This window comes from Pygoscelis adeliae, unplaced genomic scaffold (genome assembly GCF_000699105.1).
Source record: "Pygoscelis adeliae isolate BGI_AS28 unplaced genomic scaffold, ASM69910v1 Scaffold26, whole genome shotgun sequence".
NCBI classification, from domain to species: domain Eukaryota; kingdom Metazoa; phylum Chordata; class Aves; order Sphenisciformes; family Spheniscidae; genus Pygoscelis; species Pygoscelis adeliae.
Window position 1 is genome coordinate 3,486,029 of NW_008825104.1, and position 20,839 is coordinate 3,506,867.

The 20,839-nt window shown below is 40.7% G+C and overlaps 1 protein-coding gene across 1 annotated transcript in view; it reads right to left on the reverse strand.

Moving 5' to 3' along the window:
* The window catches only part of ANKRD31 (ankyrin repeat domain 31), a 62,654-nt gene extending 42,264 nt beyond the window's left edge, over positions 1 to 20,390 (reverse strand). Inside the window, exons 1-7 of the mRNA XM_009327308.1 lie at positions 20,049 to 20,390; positions 15,040 to 15,696; positions 11,881 to 12,158; positions 11,432 to 11,559; positions 8,614 to 8,793; positions 5,328 to 5,470; positions 2,770 to 2,914 (exon numbers count right to left, since the gene is read on the reverse strand). Coding sequence (XP_009325583.1) covers positions 2,770 to 2,914; positions 5,328 to 5,470; positions 8,614 to 8,793; positions 11,432 to 11,559; positions 11,881 to 12,158; positions 15,040 to 15,696; positions 20,049 to 20,390 — 1,873 coding nt within the window. The remainder of the gene's footprint in view (positions 1 to 2,769; positions 2,915 to 5,327; positions 5,471 to 8,613; positions 8,794 to 11,431; positions 11,560 to 11,880; positions 12,159 to 15,039; positions 15,697 to 20,048) is intronic.
* Between the last annotated feature and the right edge of the window lie 449 nt (positions 20,391 to 20,839).

The following is a 20,839-nucleotide window of genomic DNA, read 5'->3' on the forward strand; positions in this document are numbered from 1 at the left end:
AACCCCCACCAGCCAGGTCCCTCAGGCCCCTGAGATGCATCTTGCCGGCTCCCATAGACACACGGATGTTCAGGTTCCCCAGGTGGTCTCGAGCCTCATCTTCTCTTACAGTGGGAGGGACTTTGCTCCCCCAGTCCCTGCCTTGAGGTGCATCCACGTGAGAGGGGTGGGAAGAGAGATTGCCAGTGAAGATGGAGGCAAAAAGGTTGTTGACTGCCTCAGCCTTCTCCTCACCTGTCGTTACCAGTTTGCAAGTCCTGTTCATCAGGGAGGGTACACTTTCTTCGACCTCCCTTTTCTGCCTGGTATACCTGTATATACATATATAAGAAGGGAAGCTTCTCCCTTCTTACTATTCCTGGCGTTCCTTGCCACGTTCAGCTCCAGCTGCGCCTTGGCCTTCCCGACCCCACCCCTACACAACCAGGCAACGTCCCTGTACTGTTCCCGGGATACCTGTCCCTGCTTCCACTGCCTGTGCATTTCCTTCTTGCCCCTTAGTCTGACCAGCAAGTCTTTACTCAGCCGTGCCGGTCTCTTGCCTTCCTTTCCTGATTTCTCACACATGGGGATCGCGAGCTCTTGCGCTCTGTGGAAAGCGCCTTTAAGGTGAAGATCTGCAAGCTCTGTTCTGCTCCTTTATCCCTGAGGGCAGTTTCCCAGGGGGTCCCGTTGACTAACTCCTTGAAGAGCTGGAAGCTTGCTTTCCTAAAAGTCAGGGACCTGACTTTGCTCTTCGCCTGTCCCGTATCCCTCAGGACAGAGAACTCCACCAGCGCATGACCACTGCAGCCCAGGCTGCCTCCAATCTTGACGTCTCTGATTAGCTCACTTGCGTTGGTGACCATCAGGTCCAGTATCGCAACCCCTCTGGTAGGGCTGTCTATTACCTGGCTTAAGAAGTTATCCTCAATGCATTCCAGGAGTCTCCTGGATTGTCTACAGCTCACCGTGCTACTTTTTCAGCAGACGCCAGGGTGGTTGAAGTCCCCCAGCAGGACAAGAGCCTGTGAGCGCGATGCATCCTGTAGCTGGAGTAAGAAGGCTTCATCAATAGGCTCCCCTTGATTGGGCGGCCTGCAGCAACCACCAACCACAAGGTTCCCTTTGTTGCCTTGGTCTCTAATTCTTACCCATAAGCTTTCAACCTGCTCGTGGATATTCTTCAGAGACAGCTCTTCACAATCCATCCATTTCTTGACGTAGAGGGCAACCCTTCTGCCCCTCCCTCCTCACCTGTCCCTTCTGCACAGCCTTCTGCCCCTCCCTCCTCACCTGTCCCTTCTGAACAGCCTGTAGCCTTCAATAGCCGCACTCCAGTCATGAGATTCATCCCACCAAGCTTCAATAACGGCAACTAGGTCATAGCTTTCTAGCAGCATGGTGGCTTCCAACTCCTGCTGTTTGTTGCCCATGGTGCCTCCATTGCTGTAGAGGCACTTCAGCTGGGCTGTTGGCCATGTCACCATTTTAGAGGAACACACCTTAATTCCTTTAAGGTATTTCCCCGGTGTTTCCCTGTTGGCTCCTATTACCTCAGGAGCCCCTGGCTCATCTCCGTAAGACTTCAAGTGTGCTCCAGTGTACCCAGCACATCTCAGAGCAACAGGCCCTTGCTAGTACCCCGTCCCTCTAACCTTAGTGTGTCATCCCACAGCTTGTCACATGCAAGCCTAATATTTTCCCCCTCCCCTTCAAGTCTCATTTAAAGCTCTGTCAATGAGCCCCGCTACCTTGTGAGCAAAGACCCTCTTCCCCCTTTAAGGAAGGTGAATCCCATGCAACACCAGTAGGCCTGGTGCCGTGTAGACCATCCCATTATTGAAAAACCTGAAACTGTGGTGGTGACACCAGCCACAGAGCCATGCATTAATAGACTGGGTCTGTCTGTTTCTTCCAATGTCACTGCCTGCAACTGGAAGGACAGAGGAAAAAATTACCTGTGCACCAGATTCCCTTACCAACTGTCCCAAGGCCCTGAAATCTTTTGATTGCCCTTGAACTACACATTGTGGCTTCATCACTACCCACATGAAGAGCAGTAACGGATAATAGTGCAAGGGCTGGAGACTCCTTCCAGACTTAAACATGCCATTGCCCACACTGGCCCACTGGTGTCCAATAGTCCTAATTCTAACTCTAATCAAGGCTTATCTTGTCACACTTCTTTGTACCTGCCCCTGACCAAGCAGCCTTTCTGAACCTTCTTCTCAACTTAGTTCCTAAGACTGTACAAGATTCAACTCTCGCCTTAGCTAAAATGTTCACCTACCAACCCCTTGCAAACTCACTAGGTATTACCTACAGTAATACTACCCTAGTCCCAGCCCTAACACTAGCAGCTAAGGATAAGCAGTTAAGGCTTGGCAACCCCTAAGATCTAGAACTAATCCTAGATCCTCCATTTTTTATCTTATGGATCCTTCAAAATGCAGCCTCTATGCCAGTTTAGAACCAAATTTTATCCCTAGCTCTAAGCCATACTTCACCCATCAGCAAGTCCAGCCACGCCCCATCTTACATATAGATAGGCAACAACTATTGTGCTTCACATCTTCATTTAAAATTTAAAGGTAGCTCCAGCCCAAGAAAAAGCTGGACATCATTATCTTTTATACTTTGCCCATGTACAGCAACTGTGCTGGGTACGCAGGCATCAGACAGTGAAGCCCATGGAATTACTAGCAGTAATTAAGGAAATATAGTGCAACAGGTGTTCTGAATGTTTCCATTTAGTGGTGATAGTATTTCAGAATAATTCTGTCCTACCTGGTGCTGAATCTCTTCTGGATTTTACTGCATATCTTTTAAGCAGTTTCCTCATAGACAGGTCAGAAGCTTCTTCTAATGCACACCTTCCCATCTCATTTTTTAATAAGGGGTCAGCTCCATACCAAAGTAATAACTCTGCCATCTAGAAAAGTAAGTTTTTCAGATTGTTTCTTTTCTGACAATACTTTCCATACTCCTTCCTTATACAGGCTTATCTCTCTTGTACTCGACAACATGAGCAACTAAAACCCAATCTAAGGCCTATGACAAATAATCCCTCTCTATTCTAGTTAATATACCCCAAGCATTCCCCTGGATGCATCATTATCCTATAGTCTTATTATTTTCATTTTTATAAATTCATTTCAGTTATTAACCTGATGCCATTAAGCCAAGGTCTCCCAAAATATAGGGTAGGATTCATTCCCCCATAGCTCTTAATTGGTGGAAAATAACAGGTGATTTTACAGTATGAGTCATCTTATCTATTTAGGATATCTACTTTAGGAGAAAATAAATTGTGCTCTAGGTGTGTCTATTGTGACTCCTGTGACTGCAAAGGGAAGCTTTGACAGCTATTTCAGATGTACAACACACATCTGGTCAAATGAAACCCACTCAGATGGTCTTACCAACATTATGATTTCTGTACAAATATAAAGCCTGATTCTGTTGTTATTCAAGAAATTACCACTTTAGCAAAATGTTCCATTTACCTTTGCAGAACACTTTTTCAAGACATGGGAAATATACAATCTGATTATTTCCTTTCTGTGGGTAACCCCCCAATTTTGTTCCAGCACTAGTGTGGTTTTACTTGTACCTCTGCCCTTCTCTCTTCAGCATCTGTTATCATTTCAGATTGAGCTTGACTCATATCCTTCACCCATGCGTTTAAAGTCCCTAATTACTTCTAACCAGATTGCTACTGAGAAAATTGCTAGTGAAGTTTTCTCAATTCATACATTCTCATAAAAACAGAGCAAATAAAAAAGGGTTCAATCCAGAGCAAAAACCCTCTTGGGCTTCACAAGTTGTCCCAAATCTATGGATTTTTTCAACAGGTCATGTTGAGAACTCTTGCTCCTTAATGAGATCTTTCACATCACACTTGTATGCTCTGCCCCTTAACTGTACTATTAGAAAGTCTTTCATATACTTACCATTTTTCTGAAATAAGAAATTAATTTTGCCATATTGCAGGTGCAGAAAGGGATAAAGCAGTCAAAAGGTGTGGTTCCAATCTACAATAATAACTTCATGCAGAGAAGGTTGCTTTGAAAGAAACAGCTCCAAATACCATGTTACCAAAAGTCATATTACTCAATCACTATCACACTTTTGTTGCTAGACAGAAGCAACAAAAATTAAGTCTGATAGACCACTGCAGTGATACGACTATATTGCTCCTGAGTAAATACAGCGCCACCATGTAGTACCGTTCCCTGTGGATATACCAGCTCACATAACTCGTAACACAGATCTGTGTTGAATGACGCTGGTGTGCCCCAAGTGACCTAGCTGAGATCAGTGTTCTTCCAATATCATTCAAGTTGCTTACCCCTAAATATTACTTGCATAGATGCAGAGTCCTTCATGCGTAACCGTGGACATGGTGTCTTAGGAAATTTCACAGAACTCAGAAATATTTCATGAACCTGCAAGAGTCTGTGATCCACAAGCTGAAAACCAAGCTTGGGGCTCTCAAGTCTCAGAGAAAATTATTAACCAAAAGTCCACCCTTCCTCTTTGCTCCAGGGACACTTGGGGAGAAACAGGTTAAGTCTTATCTCAGTTGTGAAACAGAAAGAGAGCAAATGTTTAGGGACAAAACTTATTACACCCCACAAAAAAATTTTAAAATCTTGGAAATCAATAAATATTAGGCAGCATATGAAAAAAAAAGAAAAATGGACATGCAGAACTCCTACATAAATCTGGGCCACCCTAGGAATACGCACAAACAGACAGGCGGAGGCAACCACTGCCAGACTGAAAGAGGATCCACAATTCAGACAGAGGCTTATGAAACCACAGCATTTGGCAACAAAATTTATAATTAATTTACATTGACTATTCAGTTGACTTTCTGTTTAAGACCATACAAAATAGAAAGCCATGTCTTCATAAGTCTCCATGCTGTGTGTTAATACACAAAAAATGTCTGTACATGGCTGTGGCTGCACACCATACATGCATGTTTACTAAATCATGAAAAAAAGTAATTGAAACTCCAGAAGACTGCTCAGGTCATAAATCATTCTGCAAGGTGATTATAAAATAAGTGAAACAAGTAGTATTAAACAGTAGCAATCTATTCCTCAGTATTTCAGCCATTGTCCCAAACAGAAAAACAATTAATTTCTGCTTTTGGACAAATCTTGTAAAGCATGGAATGGTTTGAACATAAATTGGGCAGAAAAGACTTGCAAGCTCCTGAATTTACCCATAATCTGAAAAGACCAGCCACATTTAAAAAGATTATGTGATCTTCTGGACCCAATAACAACCATTTCTATACCTAAACCGTAACTTCTGTTCAATTTTGAATATACCTCATAATGGCCTTCTTTAACTGCATCTTGCAATGGTGTTATTTGTTCATTTCCTCTAGCATTAACATCACCTCCTGCTTTCAAAAGCTCATTTGCTATCCTATAAAAGCCTTCCACACTTGCTTTATGTAGTGCAGTCCAGCCTATGAAAAAGAAAAACCTTATTTCACATTTGGGTGAAATAATTTATGAAAATTTATGCCAGCTTTAGGTTGTCTATTTGATAAATATTTCAGAGAGTATACTGAAAAGGTGAAAACTGATGCATTTTACAATAAGTTTTATCAAGTAATGTTTATGAAAACGTCACAATGGTTGGGAGATCTTATTCTTTTGTCAAAATTTGCACTTACTGAAGAACCAGGTGTGCTGTAACAATATTAGTTTTAGATTTGATAGTTCTGTTATGAAAGAAGAGAATAAAAATTACTCCACCCATACCTTAGTAATTTCTCCCCAAATAAAATGTATATGCTATTTTAAGAACAACACAATTTTTCATGGCACTCTTTTATTTACATAGCCATGCTGAAGAGGGTAAGTAAGAAAGAAGAGACAAAATAAAGACCTTGCCAAACAAAGATGTTTTTTAAGACTATCCAAGAATGGTTCGAGTTTCCAAAGAAAGCAATGAAAAATCCTTACTGAAATTCCATATCCATTCCCAGCTATATGGAATAAACCAAGATATGAGCTTCATGACCCACAGAACAATTCTACTCTGTGAAGGAGGTGTTGAGGAAAAATAAAAGATGGAATGTAAATCTTTGAACTGGGTTTAGCATAGCCTTAAACATTCATTATGTGACAGTTTTGTGTAGGGTGAGAGAAGTAAGGGAAAAAGACTGAGCATCTTCCACTTCCTGTCTTCCAGCTCTCAAACCAGCATGTCCTCCAGAAGACTGTTTTGATGGACAGCCTTACTCCTCAAGCATCTCCCACTATCAGAAGGTTGTCTGGGCCTAATTCACACACTAAATATGTGAATTAATATGTGAATTAGGCTTATTAAGACTGTTCTGCTCCCATTGAGCAAAATTATCTTAATTTCATTGGAAAGAGAAACCCTTGAGGCTCTCTTATACACCACTCAACCCAGAATATTGTGTATTTGTATAGAATTGGGTTTATTATAGGCACATGATGTTGCATCAGGTTGTCCAAAAGTTTTGTGCTATTAGGCTTTGTTCCCAAATGCTGGAAACTCAACTAAGTTTTAAATACATTGCCTAATGTTGACAGTGCTTCAAGATGAATGGTTTTTAACAGTATCATCTGTAAAACATTTTACTGGCATTTTATAGAGCCTATTTCATTAAGAAACTCTAGTAACTCCATATTCTGGAGCAAAAGTTTGAAATCTGTTAAGGGGAGGATAAACAAGGTTCACTTAGGGGAAAGTACCTACTTCTCTCTCAGTAAAAAGTATCCTCTATCTGATACTAATAAGCCCCTGAAAAATTGAACCTGCAACATGTTCAATTGATAATCATTAGAGTTTAGCAACATGATTCTCCAAGGACACTGTGCATGCTCCAGACCAAGGAGAAACACAAGTTTCATTGCAACGTTTTTTCAACTCTCTCAAGGCACTGTGAATCAAGACTCAAACTGAGAGCACAGACAGTATCTCTACCATGCTGTCCATATCCTATGCGCTGATGTCCAGGAAATAAAAAGGAGAAAAAAAACTCCAAAAGAACCCAAGAACTCAGTAAGGTACTGAAGCAGAGTACGGTAGCACAGGGATAAGTAAAAATACTAGGCTAAGATATGGATAATCACTAGTGGAGGGCTTTAAAGGAAGAGAAAAGGCAAGAGGCAGAATATAATCATCAGAATCGTGATTCCCAAAGACAGTGAGATGAAAGTGCATTTCAAAATGGCCCAGGTCTGGCAACTCTACTTCGTTCTGATTATACCTCCTTCACTAACAAAGAAAGAAGTAGGGCCAGGTCAGCCTCTCATCTCTTCAAGGAGTTCAACTAAAACATGTTTTGTGCAGTTGTGCTCATTTCGCACCAAAATAGCAGCCAGAGTCTGGGGGATGAAGAAACAGTGGCCTGGCAAAACGTGCAAAGGCAGAAAAAGGAAGCAGCTGCGAGGCCAAAAACTGGAACCAGTGCACTTTAGTACACTTGCCCACAGAGGATGCAGCTGAACCCACACTATCAACGTTTCTCTTGTCAGCAGATGGCTTTGAAGCCCACCAAAAAAATATTTTCTCATCTACCTCTAGCACAAGTCAACACACGTTACGAGTCACTCTGTTAGCTCAAATGCCAGAGTCCTATACTGTAAAAGTCTGAAATTTGCTGCTAACCCAATCTCTCTCTCAATATATTCCAGAAGACATAGAATTTCTACCTTAATTTTGGTCTGTTACAGGCCTGCATTATACAATAGCCTTTAACTGCAAAACACTTTTTTTTTGTTGCTCCCACAGAACAGCTGTGAAATCCTAGCCACTGCACAGGATGGAAACACTCTAAGAATGAATCAAAGTTTTCTACCAAATGAGCCAGCTGTCTGTGAAACCATCTTCTCTTTTGTTATGGAAGTTTATCAGAGCCTAATGGATGAGACAAGGAACTGCAAAGCAAGGAACAACAGTCTTACACTTGAAGCAACCAATTGATACTTTAGGGTGTGGCAACGTCTGTGACACAGAGTATCACACATGAAGCTGGATAAGGTGAATTGCTTCAATCAAAATGTTCACAGCTGGCCACTATTTGTCGTTCTTTTTTTGTGTGTGCCCAAGATGAAGTAAAAATGCAAAATACCAAGTACTCACAACTTTACAAAATCAAAGCAGTGCTAAATTATGAAGCTACAACTTCCTTTAAGATGCAAGGGATAAAATCAGAGTCCCTGAAAAATTAAACTGGAAAATCTAAATCTTGGTGTCTCAAGCTGGCTACTGAAATGGACCAAAAAAAAATCTTTAAAAAACATTATGATGATTATTTAATTAAGGGACTGTTTTGTGGTAAGCATGCACAGGATTGTTGAATTAAGGCTAAGCAAACTTAACTGCATCACTTTGTAATTTTTTAAGTGTTTACTTTTTCCACAAAATTTTCTTTTTTAATATACTTTTATACACAGGTCAATATATTTTCTCATGAACAATAACCAAGTTAAACCAATAAAAATTTAATAATCTACTGACTAGTCACAAACCTACAGTCTTGTCCACTGCACAAACTCATAATATGCACTTTTATTAGTTATAGGTAGATACTTGTTTTGAAAATAGTATTTTAATACAATTGCAACTTACCAGCATAATCCTGAACATTTACATTTCCACCGGCCTTTATTATGTTACGTACAAGGTCTACATCTTGATGAGCAACAGCTCTATGCAGTAAGGTCTCACCATAAATATTCCTCCTATTAATTGTTGAAAGTGAAACGGTGCGAACAGGCTTTACAGAATTCCTACCAAAGACTTTTTGTCCTGAAAAATAATGTAAAAGATCTGTTGAACAGAAAAATATCTTTCCTCTCTTATTTCAGCTTCACTTTGCACTACAGTTAGTAAATAAGCTTTCTGGAGGAAAAATGTTCATTCAATCTAGTAGAAATGAGTATCTCAAAAAACACATTACCAATTAAATAATAATACCACTCAATAAAAGATGCCATAGTGAATTCCGTAACAAAACTCCAACTGAAATTCAACACACAGGAATATGACTTTGTAAAAGTGTGTTAGTTTAGACTTTTTCCTTTTTAATAACATTTTTGCGAAGTGCATTGTTTCCCACTGGATGATAAAACTGCTATTCTAGGTTACAATTCATTACAAGATGAGCATTTCAATAACTAGTCGGTTATTCAATAATTTATCTTTTCTTAAAAGTCAAATTTATCAGCAGTTCTTTTGTACTCATTTAGGTTTTAAAACCTCCGCTTTGTGAGCAAGGAGTATTTACACTGGGATAGTGACTGAGATTAGCTCCCTCAGATGACTTCTCCCCATTACTTCACAACCAGCTCAGCCATTTCTGCAATGAGCGAAAGGTGAACAGTTGCTTGGGAATAGGAGGCCTAAACGTAAAAAATAAAATGTAAAAGATATTATTTTTAGTTTATTATTTTACAAAACAAATGCTATCTCCCATTATGCACTCATTACAGTTTTCAGCTTGGGTGAAAAGATTTCCAATACATAGATAAGCTGTTCTGTACTTCACCAGCAGTGCCATCCCAGCATCCCTTCATACTGTGGAGAAGAGCATCCTGGCTACTGCCTCTTCTGAAAAGCAGGGAGGGAAGAAAGAAGGGAGGAAGGAAAGGACAGGAGGATCGCCTGCAGGAAAGCACAACGCATGGCTTAGGCCATTACTTGATCTACTAATGAAAAACCTTGGGACAGCAGGCTATATACACTGCTCCTCTCCACAAGCTGTAGTAGATGTGGCTCGCTGGCCCTAAAACTCCACCTGAGTGTCAGACATTTTAAGTATGACCTTAAAACACGTAGCTCTCCTAGAGCTGTAACTCACAAAGCCTGATGTCTCTGCTGTTTTGTGCATGGTGATATACTGTGAGCTCAGATTAATTCCCAACCTTGACTCTGTGTAGATTTTTAGAATCTAATAGATACAGGTTTACCCAGGACCTTCCCTCAGCTGAGCACATGGACAGTCCCTCTCCCCTACCTGTCCAGCCTTGCAAGACCTTAACCATTTAAGATACTGCAGTCCCTAGTCAAAGCTGGTCTAAACTAGCCAAGCAGTTCAGAAGGGGTTAAACCACACAGACATACACAGAACAATGCACAGTTTTATGTTACACTTAAGTCAATTTAACTTGTTACTTCAAGAGGACCTATTTCCCATCACTTCTACCTTGCCTTACTTACCTACCTACCTAGCACCTTCCTTGTGTCTGACCTTGTGCAAAACAAGTGATGCTTGCTGATGCAAACAGAAACTTTTTGTGGGGCTGTTTTTTCAGTGAATTACCAAACTAAGATGACTCACAGACTCTTGATTGCTAGGTCTGATGAAAAAGGGAGGTAAACTTGCTAGACTGGAATAACACAAAGCTACCTCTATAGGCAGTGCAACTCTTTCTGCAGAAATCACGCTAAAAAACCCAACAGCTTGTTTTTTGAGTGGAAACTCAAAGTAAGTCAATTTGAAATAGATGAGCAGTTAGTCATACAACTTTAAATCTCATAAAAACAGTGCTTCCACTGGCAATAATTAAAACCCTGCAAAACAGTTTTATTAATTGGAAGTAGAATTATTCATATTTTGTATGAATATATGTATATATATTGTAGCTATATGTAGCTGTTACAGTTCAAATACTTCCAAACTTTGTAAGCTGTTTAAATGATTGTAGGAGCACAGATAAATCCAGACTGAGTGGGCTTAAAAAAAAAACAAACCCTTTTAAGACCCTAATCTTAAAGGTGCTGGAGTGAGCACTTAAATGAGGAAATTCTGTACTCTCCTACACACTTCCTCTGCGAGGCAAAGAATTTCTCTGCATGCATCTTCAAAGGATGAAAAATAGCAATCTTTCCCTCTGACAAAGCACATCGCAAGGAAAAATACTTCAAAGAGTGCTCTGTGACTGTGAAGGCCCTATAATCCTATATTTAAAACAGACAGGATAACAACAGCAGGCATCCAAAATAGAATAAACTGTTTTGTACAGGTCAACTCCTGGGGATGGCACTGCCCTCAGAATGATGTTGCACACAGAATACTAGATTATAGAAGGATATATAAATGTATCAGGATCTACATTTTCACTCTGCATGAAAACATTTTTCTTCTGCTTTTCAGAATACACCATAATTTTTTCATATATAGCACTGTGATAAAAATTGCATCCTGAAAAAATTTTCGTGATTCTTAAGGAGTTTATGCAAACAAGTAACTGTTAGGTTGCTAATACGTAAGTTTAAACAAGTGAGGGAAATTATCAATAATTTTAATTATTAAAATGAATGTTTATACCATATTTTTAAAAGAAATCCATGCCACAATATATTGGAAAGGTTATGAATTATATTTGATTCAGTATAGTTATTCAAATAAAAAAAAAAGTCTGATAAACATCAGAGAATATCTTACTCAGTTTGTTTTCGATTCTCTTGCTGCTTCTTCTCTGCTTAGCTTTTCTATCCTCATTCAGAGTTATTTCTTGGCTTATGTTGGTTTCTAGATCCTGCTTGTCTTTAGAAGTAGATTTCTCAATTTTACTGACAAGAGATTTGCTTAGAATCAACACAAATATTCTCTTCTCTATATAAATCAATGTTTATAGTAGAGGTAAGAATGTGAATATATTTGATTTTAAAAGGAAGTCAGTAATAGCATGCAACTATATAGGCTAACTTAGGTAGTACTGAATAAAGAGTAAATCGGAAGAGAAACTAACTTCCTGATCTTTAAATAAAAGGTAAAACCTTTACCTTTTGATTAGTTGAAGTCATTCACATAAGGAATTAGTACTCTGTATACATGTACTTGTTACATTAATTTAAAAGAATTTAAGAATATTATGCATGATTTTGTCATACTCAAAATCCTTATCTTTGTTTCTTGTTGTACTGCCACTGTCAGACATCCTGTGCTGAGTCTCTTCTAGTATTTGGCGATGACTGGAAACATGATCTCTGCAGTTTCTTGAGGAGGTCTCTCTTAACTGCATTGCTTTCCTTGATGTTGTTTGGGCTGTTTCTGCACATGCTGCAGCCTCCACTGAATGTGAACTTCCCTCACCAGTTTGGTTTTCACTAGAGGTGGCACCCCAGTAATCTGAAATTACTTCTTTCTCCCTCTGCTGATCACCAACAGGCTGTGACAAAAAAGAAATATTACAAGCAACTGGTAAGCATGCAGTTAAAACAAGGCCTGTATATACAAGAGCTCCAAGAATATTGTCTTATAAATTACATGTGTGCTCACAGACAATGGAGGGGTTGCTTAAGTGAATAACTGGAATTCTACAGATACAAGAGGCTGCCATAGGAAAGGCACTCCTGAAGTAGTATGCCACACCATGTGCCCCTGGCAGAATTAGCCAAGGGAATTAGGATGCTCAGAATCACAACTTAAATAATAAATCTAGGCTGGCTCACAGCGAAAAAAAGTTGCTACTATCTGAAAGTTGTTTGGTTGGACATTTGAAATGACTTAACAGATTAATTCCAGTTTCCTATGGACATGAGCTCCTGTCCTGAAAAATAAAGTGATGTTTAAGATGGCTTAAGCTAGCCCATCTTATCTCACTCTTGCACAAGCCTATAAATGTGCACAAGATCAAGAACTACTTTCACCTGAGGTTCAGTAACTCCCAGTTGAGAAGTTCTTTCTAAAGACATACCATCCCTGAGTTACAGCCACTGCAGATGAGATTCACTTCACTTACCTTCAGCCTCTAAAAGCCAGGTCTCTAGATGACACTAGGCATCCTCATTACCCCTACCACTGCTGAAGAGTAAGAGCTACTTCCAGAGATGATGGTGATTCACCTCATCCTAAGTTGTGCAAAGGGGAACCTAAATGGTTGGTGTATACCAGAGGCTACCAGTAAGGGAGAGAAATCCCACCCTAAAGATATGTCATCACATGGCTGTTAATTTGAGTTACTTGAGTTTATTCACTGTTTCAGTCAAGTGTGACGTGCTGCTGAGTATCACTCAAGTTGCTGAAACCTGGGTATTTATTAGCTTATTACACACTTGAGTAATGCTGAAAGCTCTTAGGACACACCTTCAGCACACATGCATACAAATTCTTTCACAGTGATGTGGGAGAACTTGTTAGTCCTTTCTTGGGACACAGATGGAAATGGAAGATTTGCTGATTAATTTTTTTAATTGACATATTCAGCAGAGAGGCTACTGAAGAGGTGAACTGCATTTCTGGAAGTGGTCCCTCTGGGTCAAGAGATGATGCATGTTAATATGGCAGTTGGGGAAAACCAAATATTTCAGTTTACAAAACTATCAATGCAGTACTTTCCATGGCATCACATCTGCTATAGGAGGAGGGCAACAGAAGAAGAAGAAAACATTTCAAAGAGGAAAAAAAAAGCCATTTGCTTTATAAGGGACCATATATTAAAATAAATGGGCTATCCAGCATCCTGATTGCATCTACAGGACAGTACAGGCTCTCCTCTTTTGGGTACTTGTTTCACCACCACAACAATACTCTGAAGAAACAAGGGTGAGAAAAGACCAAGGTGAACAATATACTGTTAGAACACAACAGTTACTAAAAAATTAACTGGGATTTTTTCCTCATTAAACTGCCTCCCTACTTTCTGCCTTCAAGAACAGCAGATGGAGGCACAAAAAAAGCTAAAATCAATTATTAATTGTCAAGAGGTTATAGATCCCCATTCCCACAGGACCCTGCTCCACAATCTTAACTGCAAGATTGAGTATATCTATACATTAAGCTTCACACAGCTGTGCTACAAATTTCAGAAATCAACACTTCACTGAAAGAGCTTTGTAAGTTGCTATGGTTCTGAGGCAATTAGCCTAGAGACCTTTTGGCACCTTGAAATTAGCTACCTTTGTGGCACATTTTATTATGTACTGGTAGTATTCAGTTAATACTACCAGCAAAAGACGGAATTAACTCATAGACTTTGGATGCTTTATGCCATTTTGGGGAAGTAAAGTGGCTGTAAAACCACCTTAAATAGCTAGTTATACGTGGCTGATCATTGATTTGCAGCTCCAGATTATTCGAAGGCAACACAGAGCAGAGAATCTGATTCCAGGTTTACAAGGGATGTCTACTACACTTTAGAGCATAAACATAGGTTTCCTATGTGTCCTTCTTTTTCCCTTATTATAACTTAAACAGAAAGAGACTATAGCATTGATCTCCCTTCATGTTCCTCTCCAGATTTTTGCATTCGTGTTGTTGAATCCAAATGACCTATTCCAGATCACCTTTACAGCACAGGACATAACATTGTGGAGAGAACAGCACAGGGTAAGAGAAGAAAACAGAAAGAAGGATTGCATGCTGTATCCATACATCCTGGCTTCTTCAGAGGAGGACATGAACATGAAACCATGCCTCCATTTTTTCAGTAAGTCTTGCATAGGCAGAACTAAACAAAATAAATGCACTTCTAAATATATGTGTAAAAAATCCCTGTAAGTAATCTTTCTAGTCTACGGGAAAGACATAGCTATAATTTCTTTTGTAATACTTGCAAAGCATTTGTATGCTACTGCAGTGAGAACTATGATAACAGAAAACAGCATACTATAGTCTGGAGAAAAAACAGAACCGGATGGGGTAGGAACCTAGAGTTGGAATTTGCTGGTATATGCCAGTGTGCTAAAATAAAATAACAGAATAGTGTTTTGGAACTTTCCTTGGAGAGAACGCGACACATAGATGTACAGGGGGACCAGGAGTTCTTGAAACTCCCATGCTATTTCTAGATTTCCATGTCAGTCACTGAATTAACTTTACTAGGATTTCCCAACCCAGCAAGCTCAGCCGTTTTCATAACACAGATATATCAAAACAGAAAAACACTACTGGACTTTTAAAACAAAAACAATTTAAATGTATTAAACATGCAAATTATTGATGCCAGTTTATTCTTTACTAAGATTCACATCTCCAAGTAATTTGGCTATTCTATAAAATATTTTATGATGAACATAAATTTTCAAATATTAATTAAACTGTGTATATACTTTCTCATTTGTTGTCCTCTGCAAGTTAGATCCTGTTAAGGCTTTTATTTCTTCCACCTGAATTGTAGCAGGTTGAGGCTTAATCATGTTTGTTATTTGTGTACAGTCATCATCTAACTGGGGAATACTGGGTTCTGAATTTAACTGCTCTCCCTCGGTGTTAAGTTGTCTCTCATTTGGCACTACAGGAGTGACAGGTTGTACTACAGAGGCATTCAGAGCTGTCACAAGCTGTACTGGCAGGGCATCACCGCTCTCATCTGCTGATGGATCAACGGAAAAGGCATGACCCTGACACTCTAACTTGTCAGGCAAGTTAGTGTTTATCATTTTAAGAGTCTCAGAATCGCTGAGGGATCTCAACAAATCACTGATTTCAAATTCAGCAGTCTCTATACTCTGTTCAGTGAATGCTTCCATGAAAATCTTCCCTGGGGCTGGCAGTGAAAGATCTGTATCATTATTAGGGGAATGTTCTTTTACTCTGTTATCTGTGTCAATAATGGTCATGTGGGTTCTCTGGCAATCTTCTAAAACATGTGGAAATATATCTTGTGGTGTCTGTTCCTTTGGAACCATTATTATATCTTCCAGAAGGGCATCTAGACAGAGGCTTATTTCTGGAGAGAGATCTTCATTACTTAATTTCTGTGAAATCTAAACATTAAAAAAAAAATTTGGTTATATAAAGGAATGGAACAACTCTTTCTAAAAAGCATTCACGTTAGAAATCATTCATATATATACCTATATTTTATTTGCAATTTTTGCATAAACTACAAGACTCAAAGCCTTCCCTAAAGACTCATACAATTTCTTAACAAGGGTTAGACTGAGGTCTCAGTTTCAAAAGTAGAGCACTTCAGCTGTTGGCTTCCACAGCTGTGAAAATCCAGAGTAACAGAGACTAAATCTGTTATAAAGTCAAAGATATTATGCCATTGCCAATGACCTGAGGGTGTTAAAGGGCTTTAAAAAAAGGCATTAAAAATTTCTGTCACCCAGAAATAATGAAAGTGAATATATTCACAATAATATAAAAAGCACAGTTAGTAAAACACAATATATGAGTTTTGATTATGTGTTTATGTGGATCCCACACAGGTGTGGAGCATTTGTGTCCCACAAGCTTCAGTTCAAAACCTTAGGAGTACGTTTGGAGGCTGCACGTTTGAGTTTCCGCACTGAGTACAGAATCACAAAACCATAACTGTTCTTGGAAAAGTAATACTGCTACTGTTTTTCTAATCACTTTGAGCTGCTTTCAACAGATGCACCCATTTTTATATTAATTAATACCTTTTTCATTTTTTTTCCTATCCCTGTTTCAAATGCTTCTGCAGGAGATCAGATGCCTCAGCAGACCTAAAACATATTTTTTCTATATAGTGTTTGTATATAATAGTGCTGTTGCTTAGTAATACTGGATCTTAAGAAAATCTCTTTCAATACGTTTTTAGACTCTTGCTGCCAGCAAGTGGCAATATTGGGCAGTGCAAGAATCCTTTAACCACTGGTAACATAATTTTGATAAAGCTCACACACAGTAAAACAGAAAGGGCAGAAATCTTACAGCATTGACTCACATTCAGTTTGTAAGCCATTATAAATACCTGAGTCTTTGTTGAAAAATTATTCCCCAGTCTGCTCTTTCCTATCTTGTACCTGTGCAGCTAATTGTTCCTTTTTAAGTACTGACTACTTCTTACTTTGCTGTATTGAATTACAGTTTCTTTTTAGACCACTTCTCTAATTTGTGCAGACTTTAAACAACTGCGATAAAAAACCCACTGGCATAACTTCCTGTACTTGAAGAGCTGTGGTATAAACAGCATGTATGTATATTACAAATTTCCTAAGAAAAAGGCTTGGGGCATTTGTTGAAGGGCAGGTGAAACTTACATTTGTATTCATGGAGAAGGATCAGGCAAGCATAAATGACTAATTTTGCAAGATCCTAAAACCCCAAATACCAACTGAAATCCAACACTTAAATGTGGCTGGTGTTCACAAAACCCCCATCCAACTACAAGTGCCTAAATTTCATAAGTACTCATTTCTGCTGGCAAAATCCTGTGGGACTTGCTCTACAAGTAATTAAAATCTGCAAAACACAATTAAAGTCAAAAGTTTCCCTCCCTAAAACCCATCCTCAGCTGCCACTTATCCATACGCTTAAAGCCCCAGTGCCTAAGGTCAATTGTCTTCAATTGACTGTTGAAAAGGAACAGAAAAGCTGCTGAAGGAGCAAGGCTGAGCCAGCTGGGAACTGAACCAAAACAGGGAGTTCCCTCTCCTGTGGACCCCAGTCTGGTAAATACGGTCTGAATACACGTAAGTTTCATTCAAAGGAGGAGCAGGATTCCCCCTCAGTCAGTAGCTCAGCCGTAAAATATCAACATTGTGGTAAAGGCAGGTTCAGGTCCATCCTCCACCAGAAGAGCTATGCTTCAAGCAACTCATTTAAAAAATGGGTTCCTATGTAAGAATGCCAAAGAGAAAAAGGTATCTCTTTGGCATAAGGCTGTTAATTCTTTTTAGGGTTTGAATGCCAACCATCTCATGGCATCTGTGAATCCCTTCCACTAAGCATAAGCACACTACTTTAAAAGCCTTGATTTAAATCCCACTATCCTCATGTCTCAATTATTCCCAGTACAAATCCAAATCAAAGTGCTCCTTAATCCAGGTGCAAATACTGCTGACCTTCTAGCATCAGCCCAGAATCTCGTCTCCCCATCTTACGCAGTAAGCACACACTGGGTAACAGCTGAGCATGGCTACAGTCAGCTCCAGCCTCAGCTGATTTAGAACCTTGCACCAGAGGAAGCAGTTGGACAGGGAAGTCAAGCAGAGGTTTCATCTAAAAAAACCAACTTACTTGGCCGTGGGTATAAAAACCATGTGTTAATAAACTCACTGCACCAAAGGCCAGTGAGCAAGCCAGGCTTAGCCAAGCCTTAGATGTCTACCTCTCCCTGTGCACTACATGGGCAAGCTTAAATCTGGCCTGTCAGTTCCAGCAGATGGCGGTGCATTCACATCACCTCGGTGAATCTTGACATGCAAGGAATTTTTTTCCATGTGTTTGAGAACAATTAAAAAGTTATCAAGAAATTGGTGGCTATTTGGTGTCACAGACTGTGGCTTGCAAATGTTACAAGATAAAACTGGAATGACTAATACTGAAGCATAAATAATAAGGGTGGAGTGGAAATGTTAAGTGGACTGCTATATCTGGTAGCTCTGAGTCAAACAACAGCAGAGAAGTTCAGCCTTTCAATACATACGTGTAAGAGAATCACTATGAAAGAGTTAAAGCTTCAGAAGGATCAACATTACCAGCTTTTGTGAGAAAGCTGAGCTGAACATTACTGCAATATACTGGGACATAAGGGATGCACAGAGAATCACAGAACAGTTGAGGTTGGAAGGGACCTCTTGAGACCACCTAGTCCAACCTTGCTGCTGAAGCAATGTCAGCTGCAGCAGGTTGCCCAGGACCATGTCCAGTCAGGTTCTGAGTAGCTCCACAGGTAGAGAATGCACAACCTCTCTGGGCAACCTGTTCCAGTGTCTGACCACCCTGACAGTTAAAAAGTGGGGGTTTTGTGTTTAGATGGTATTTCCTTCTTTTTAATTTGTGTTCATTGCCTCTTATCCTATCAGTGGGCACTACTGAGAAGTCTGGCTCTCTCATCTTTACTCCTTCCTGTCGGGTGTCCATGCATATTGGTAAGATCCCCCCAAGCCTTCTCTTCTCCAGGTTGAATAGTCTTAGCTCTCTCAGCCTGTCCTCATACGAAAGATCATAGAACCATAGAACAGTCTGGGTCAGAAGGGACCTTTAAAGGTCATCTAGTCCAATCCCCAACCCGCCGTGGGCAGGGACATCTTCAACTAGATCAGGTTGTGCAAAGCCCCATCCAACATGACCTTGAATGCTTCCAGGGATGGGACATCCACCACCTCTCTGGGCAACCTGTGCCAGTGTTTCACCACCCTCAGCATAAAAAATTTCTTCCTTATATCTAGTCTGAATCTACCCTCTTTTAGTTTAAAACCATTCCCCCTTGTCCTGTCGCAACAGGCCCTGCTAAAAAGTCTGTCCCCGTCTTTCTTATAAGCCCCCTTTAAGTATTGAAAGGCCACAATAAAGTCTCCCCGGAGCCTTCTCTTCTCCAGGCTGAACAACCCCAACTCTCTCAGCCTTTCCCCATAGGAGAGGTGTTCCATCCCTCTGACCATTTCTGTGGCCCTCCTCTGGACCCGCTCCAGCAGGTCCACATCTTTCCTGTATCAAGGACTCCAGAGCTGGATGCAGTACTGCAGGTGGGGTCTCACCAGAGCAGAGGAGAGGGGCAGAATCACCTCCCTCGACCTGCTGGCCACGCTTCTTTTGATGCAGCCCAGGATGAGATTGGCCTTCTGGGCTGTGAGCACACATTGCTGGCTCGTGTCCAGCATTGATACTGGGGGTTGCCCTGATGCAGGTGCAGGACCTTGCACTTGGCCTTGTTGAACCTCATGAGGTTCACACGGGCCCACTTCTCCAGCTTGTCCAGGTCCCTCTGGATGGCATCCCGTCCCTCTGGCATGTCGACCGCACCACTCAGCTTGGTGTCGTCTGCAAACTTGCTGAGGGTGCACCTGATCCCACTGTCTATGTCATTGATGAAGATATTAAACAGTACCGGTCCCAATACAGACCCCTGTGGGACACCACTCGTCACCAGTCTCCATCTGGACATTGAGCCATTGACCACTACCCTCTGGATGCAACCATCCAACCGATTCCTCATCCACTGAACAGTCCACCCATCAAATCCGTACCTCTCCAGTTTAGAGAGAAGGATGTTGTGGGGGACCGTGTCAAAGGCCTTACAGAACCAGATGCTCCAGCCCTTTAATCATCTTTGTGGCCCTGTGCTGGACTCACTCCAGTGTGTCTGTATCTTTCATGTACTGAGGACCCAGAACTGGACACAGTATTCTAGAGGTGGCTTTACCAGTTCTGAGTAGAGGATCACCTCCCTCGACTTGCTGGCAACACTCTTCCTAATGCAGCCCGGGATATTGTTCGCCTTTTTTGCCTCAAGGGTGTACCACTGGCTTGTGGCCAGCTTATTGTCCACCAGGATCCCCAGGTCCTCCTCTGCAGAGCTACTTTCCAGCCAGTTGGTCCCCAGCATGTACTGGTGCCTGAGGTTACTCCTCCCCCGATGCAGGACTTCGCATTTCCTCTTGCTGAACTTCATGAGATTCCTCTCTGCCCAGTTCTCCACCCTGTCCAGGTCCCTCTGAATGGCAACACAACTATCTGGTGCATCAGTCACTCCTTCCAGTACCATCCCTGAACTTGCTGAGGGTGCATTCTGTTCCATTTTCCAGGCCATTAATGAAGATGTGAACAGTATTGGCCCCACTATTAACAGACTAACCACAACAGAAATCAGAGCTGCTACATCATCAAAATCAAGAAAACCCAGCAAGACTCATTTTATGCTGTCAGGCCTTCTATGCAGAGATTATGTTAATTAATGAACTTCTCTTGTATTTTCAGGAATAGATACACAAAACTAACATGCCCAGTGACTCACTGCTGGTTGTCAAGGTGTCTGTCCTGCCCTTTCTTCAAATCAGTACACGGAAGCCTGTGATGGCCATTGGTTCCTCTCACAAGAGGTCTTCCTGCAGCACTCAGATCTTGCCAGTGCCAACATCACCCAATATGCAAAAAGTATAGTTCACTGCAATGATTAATCCCAACCTTCTTACTCCAGGCCCCTAAAATATCCTC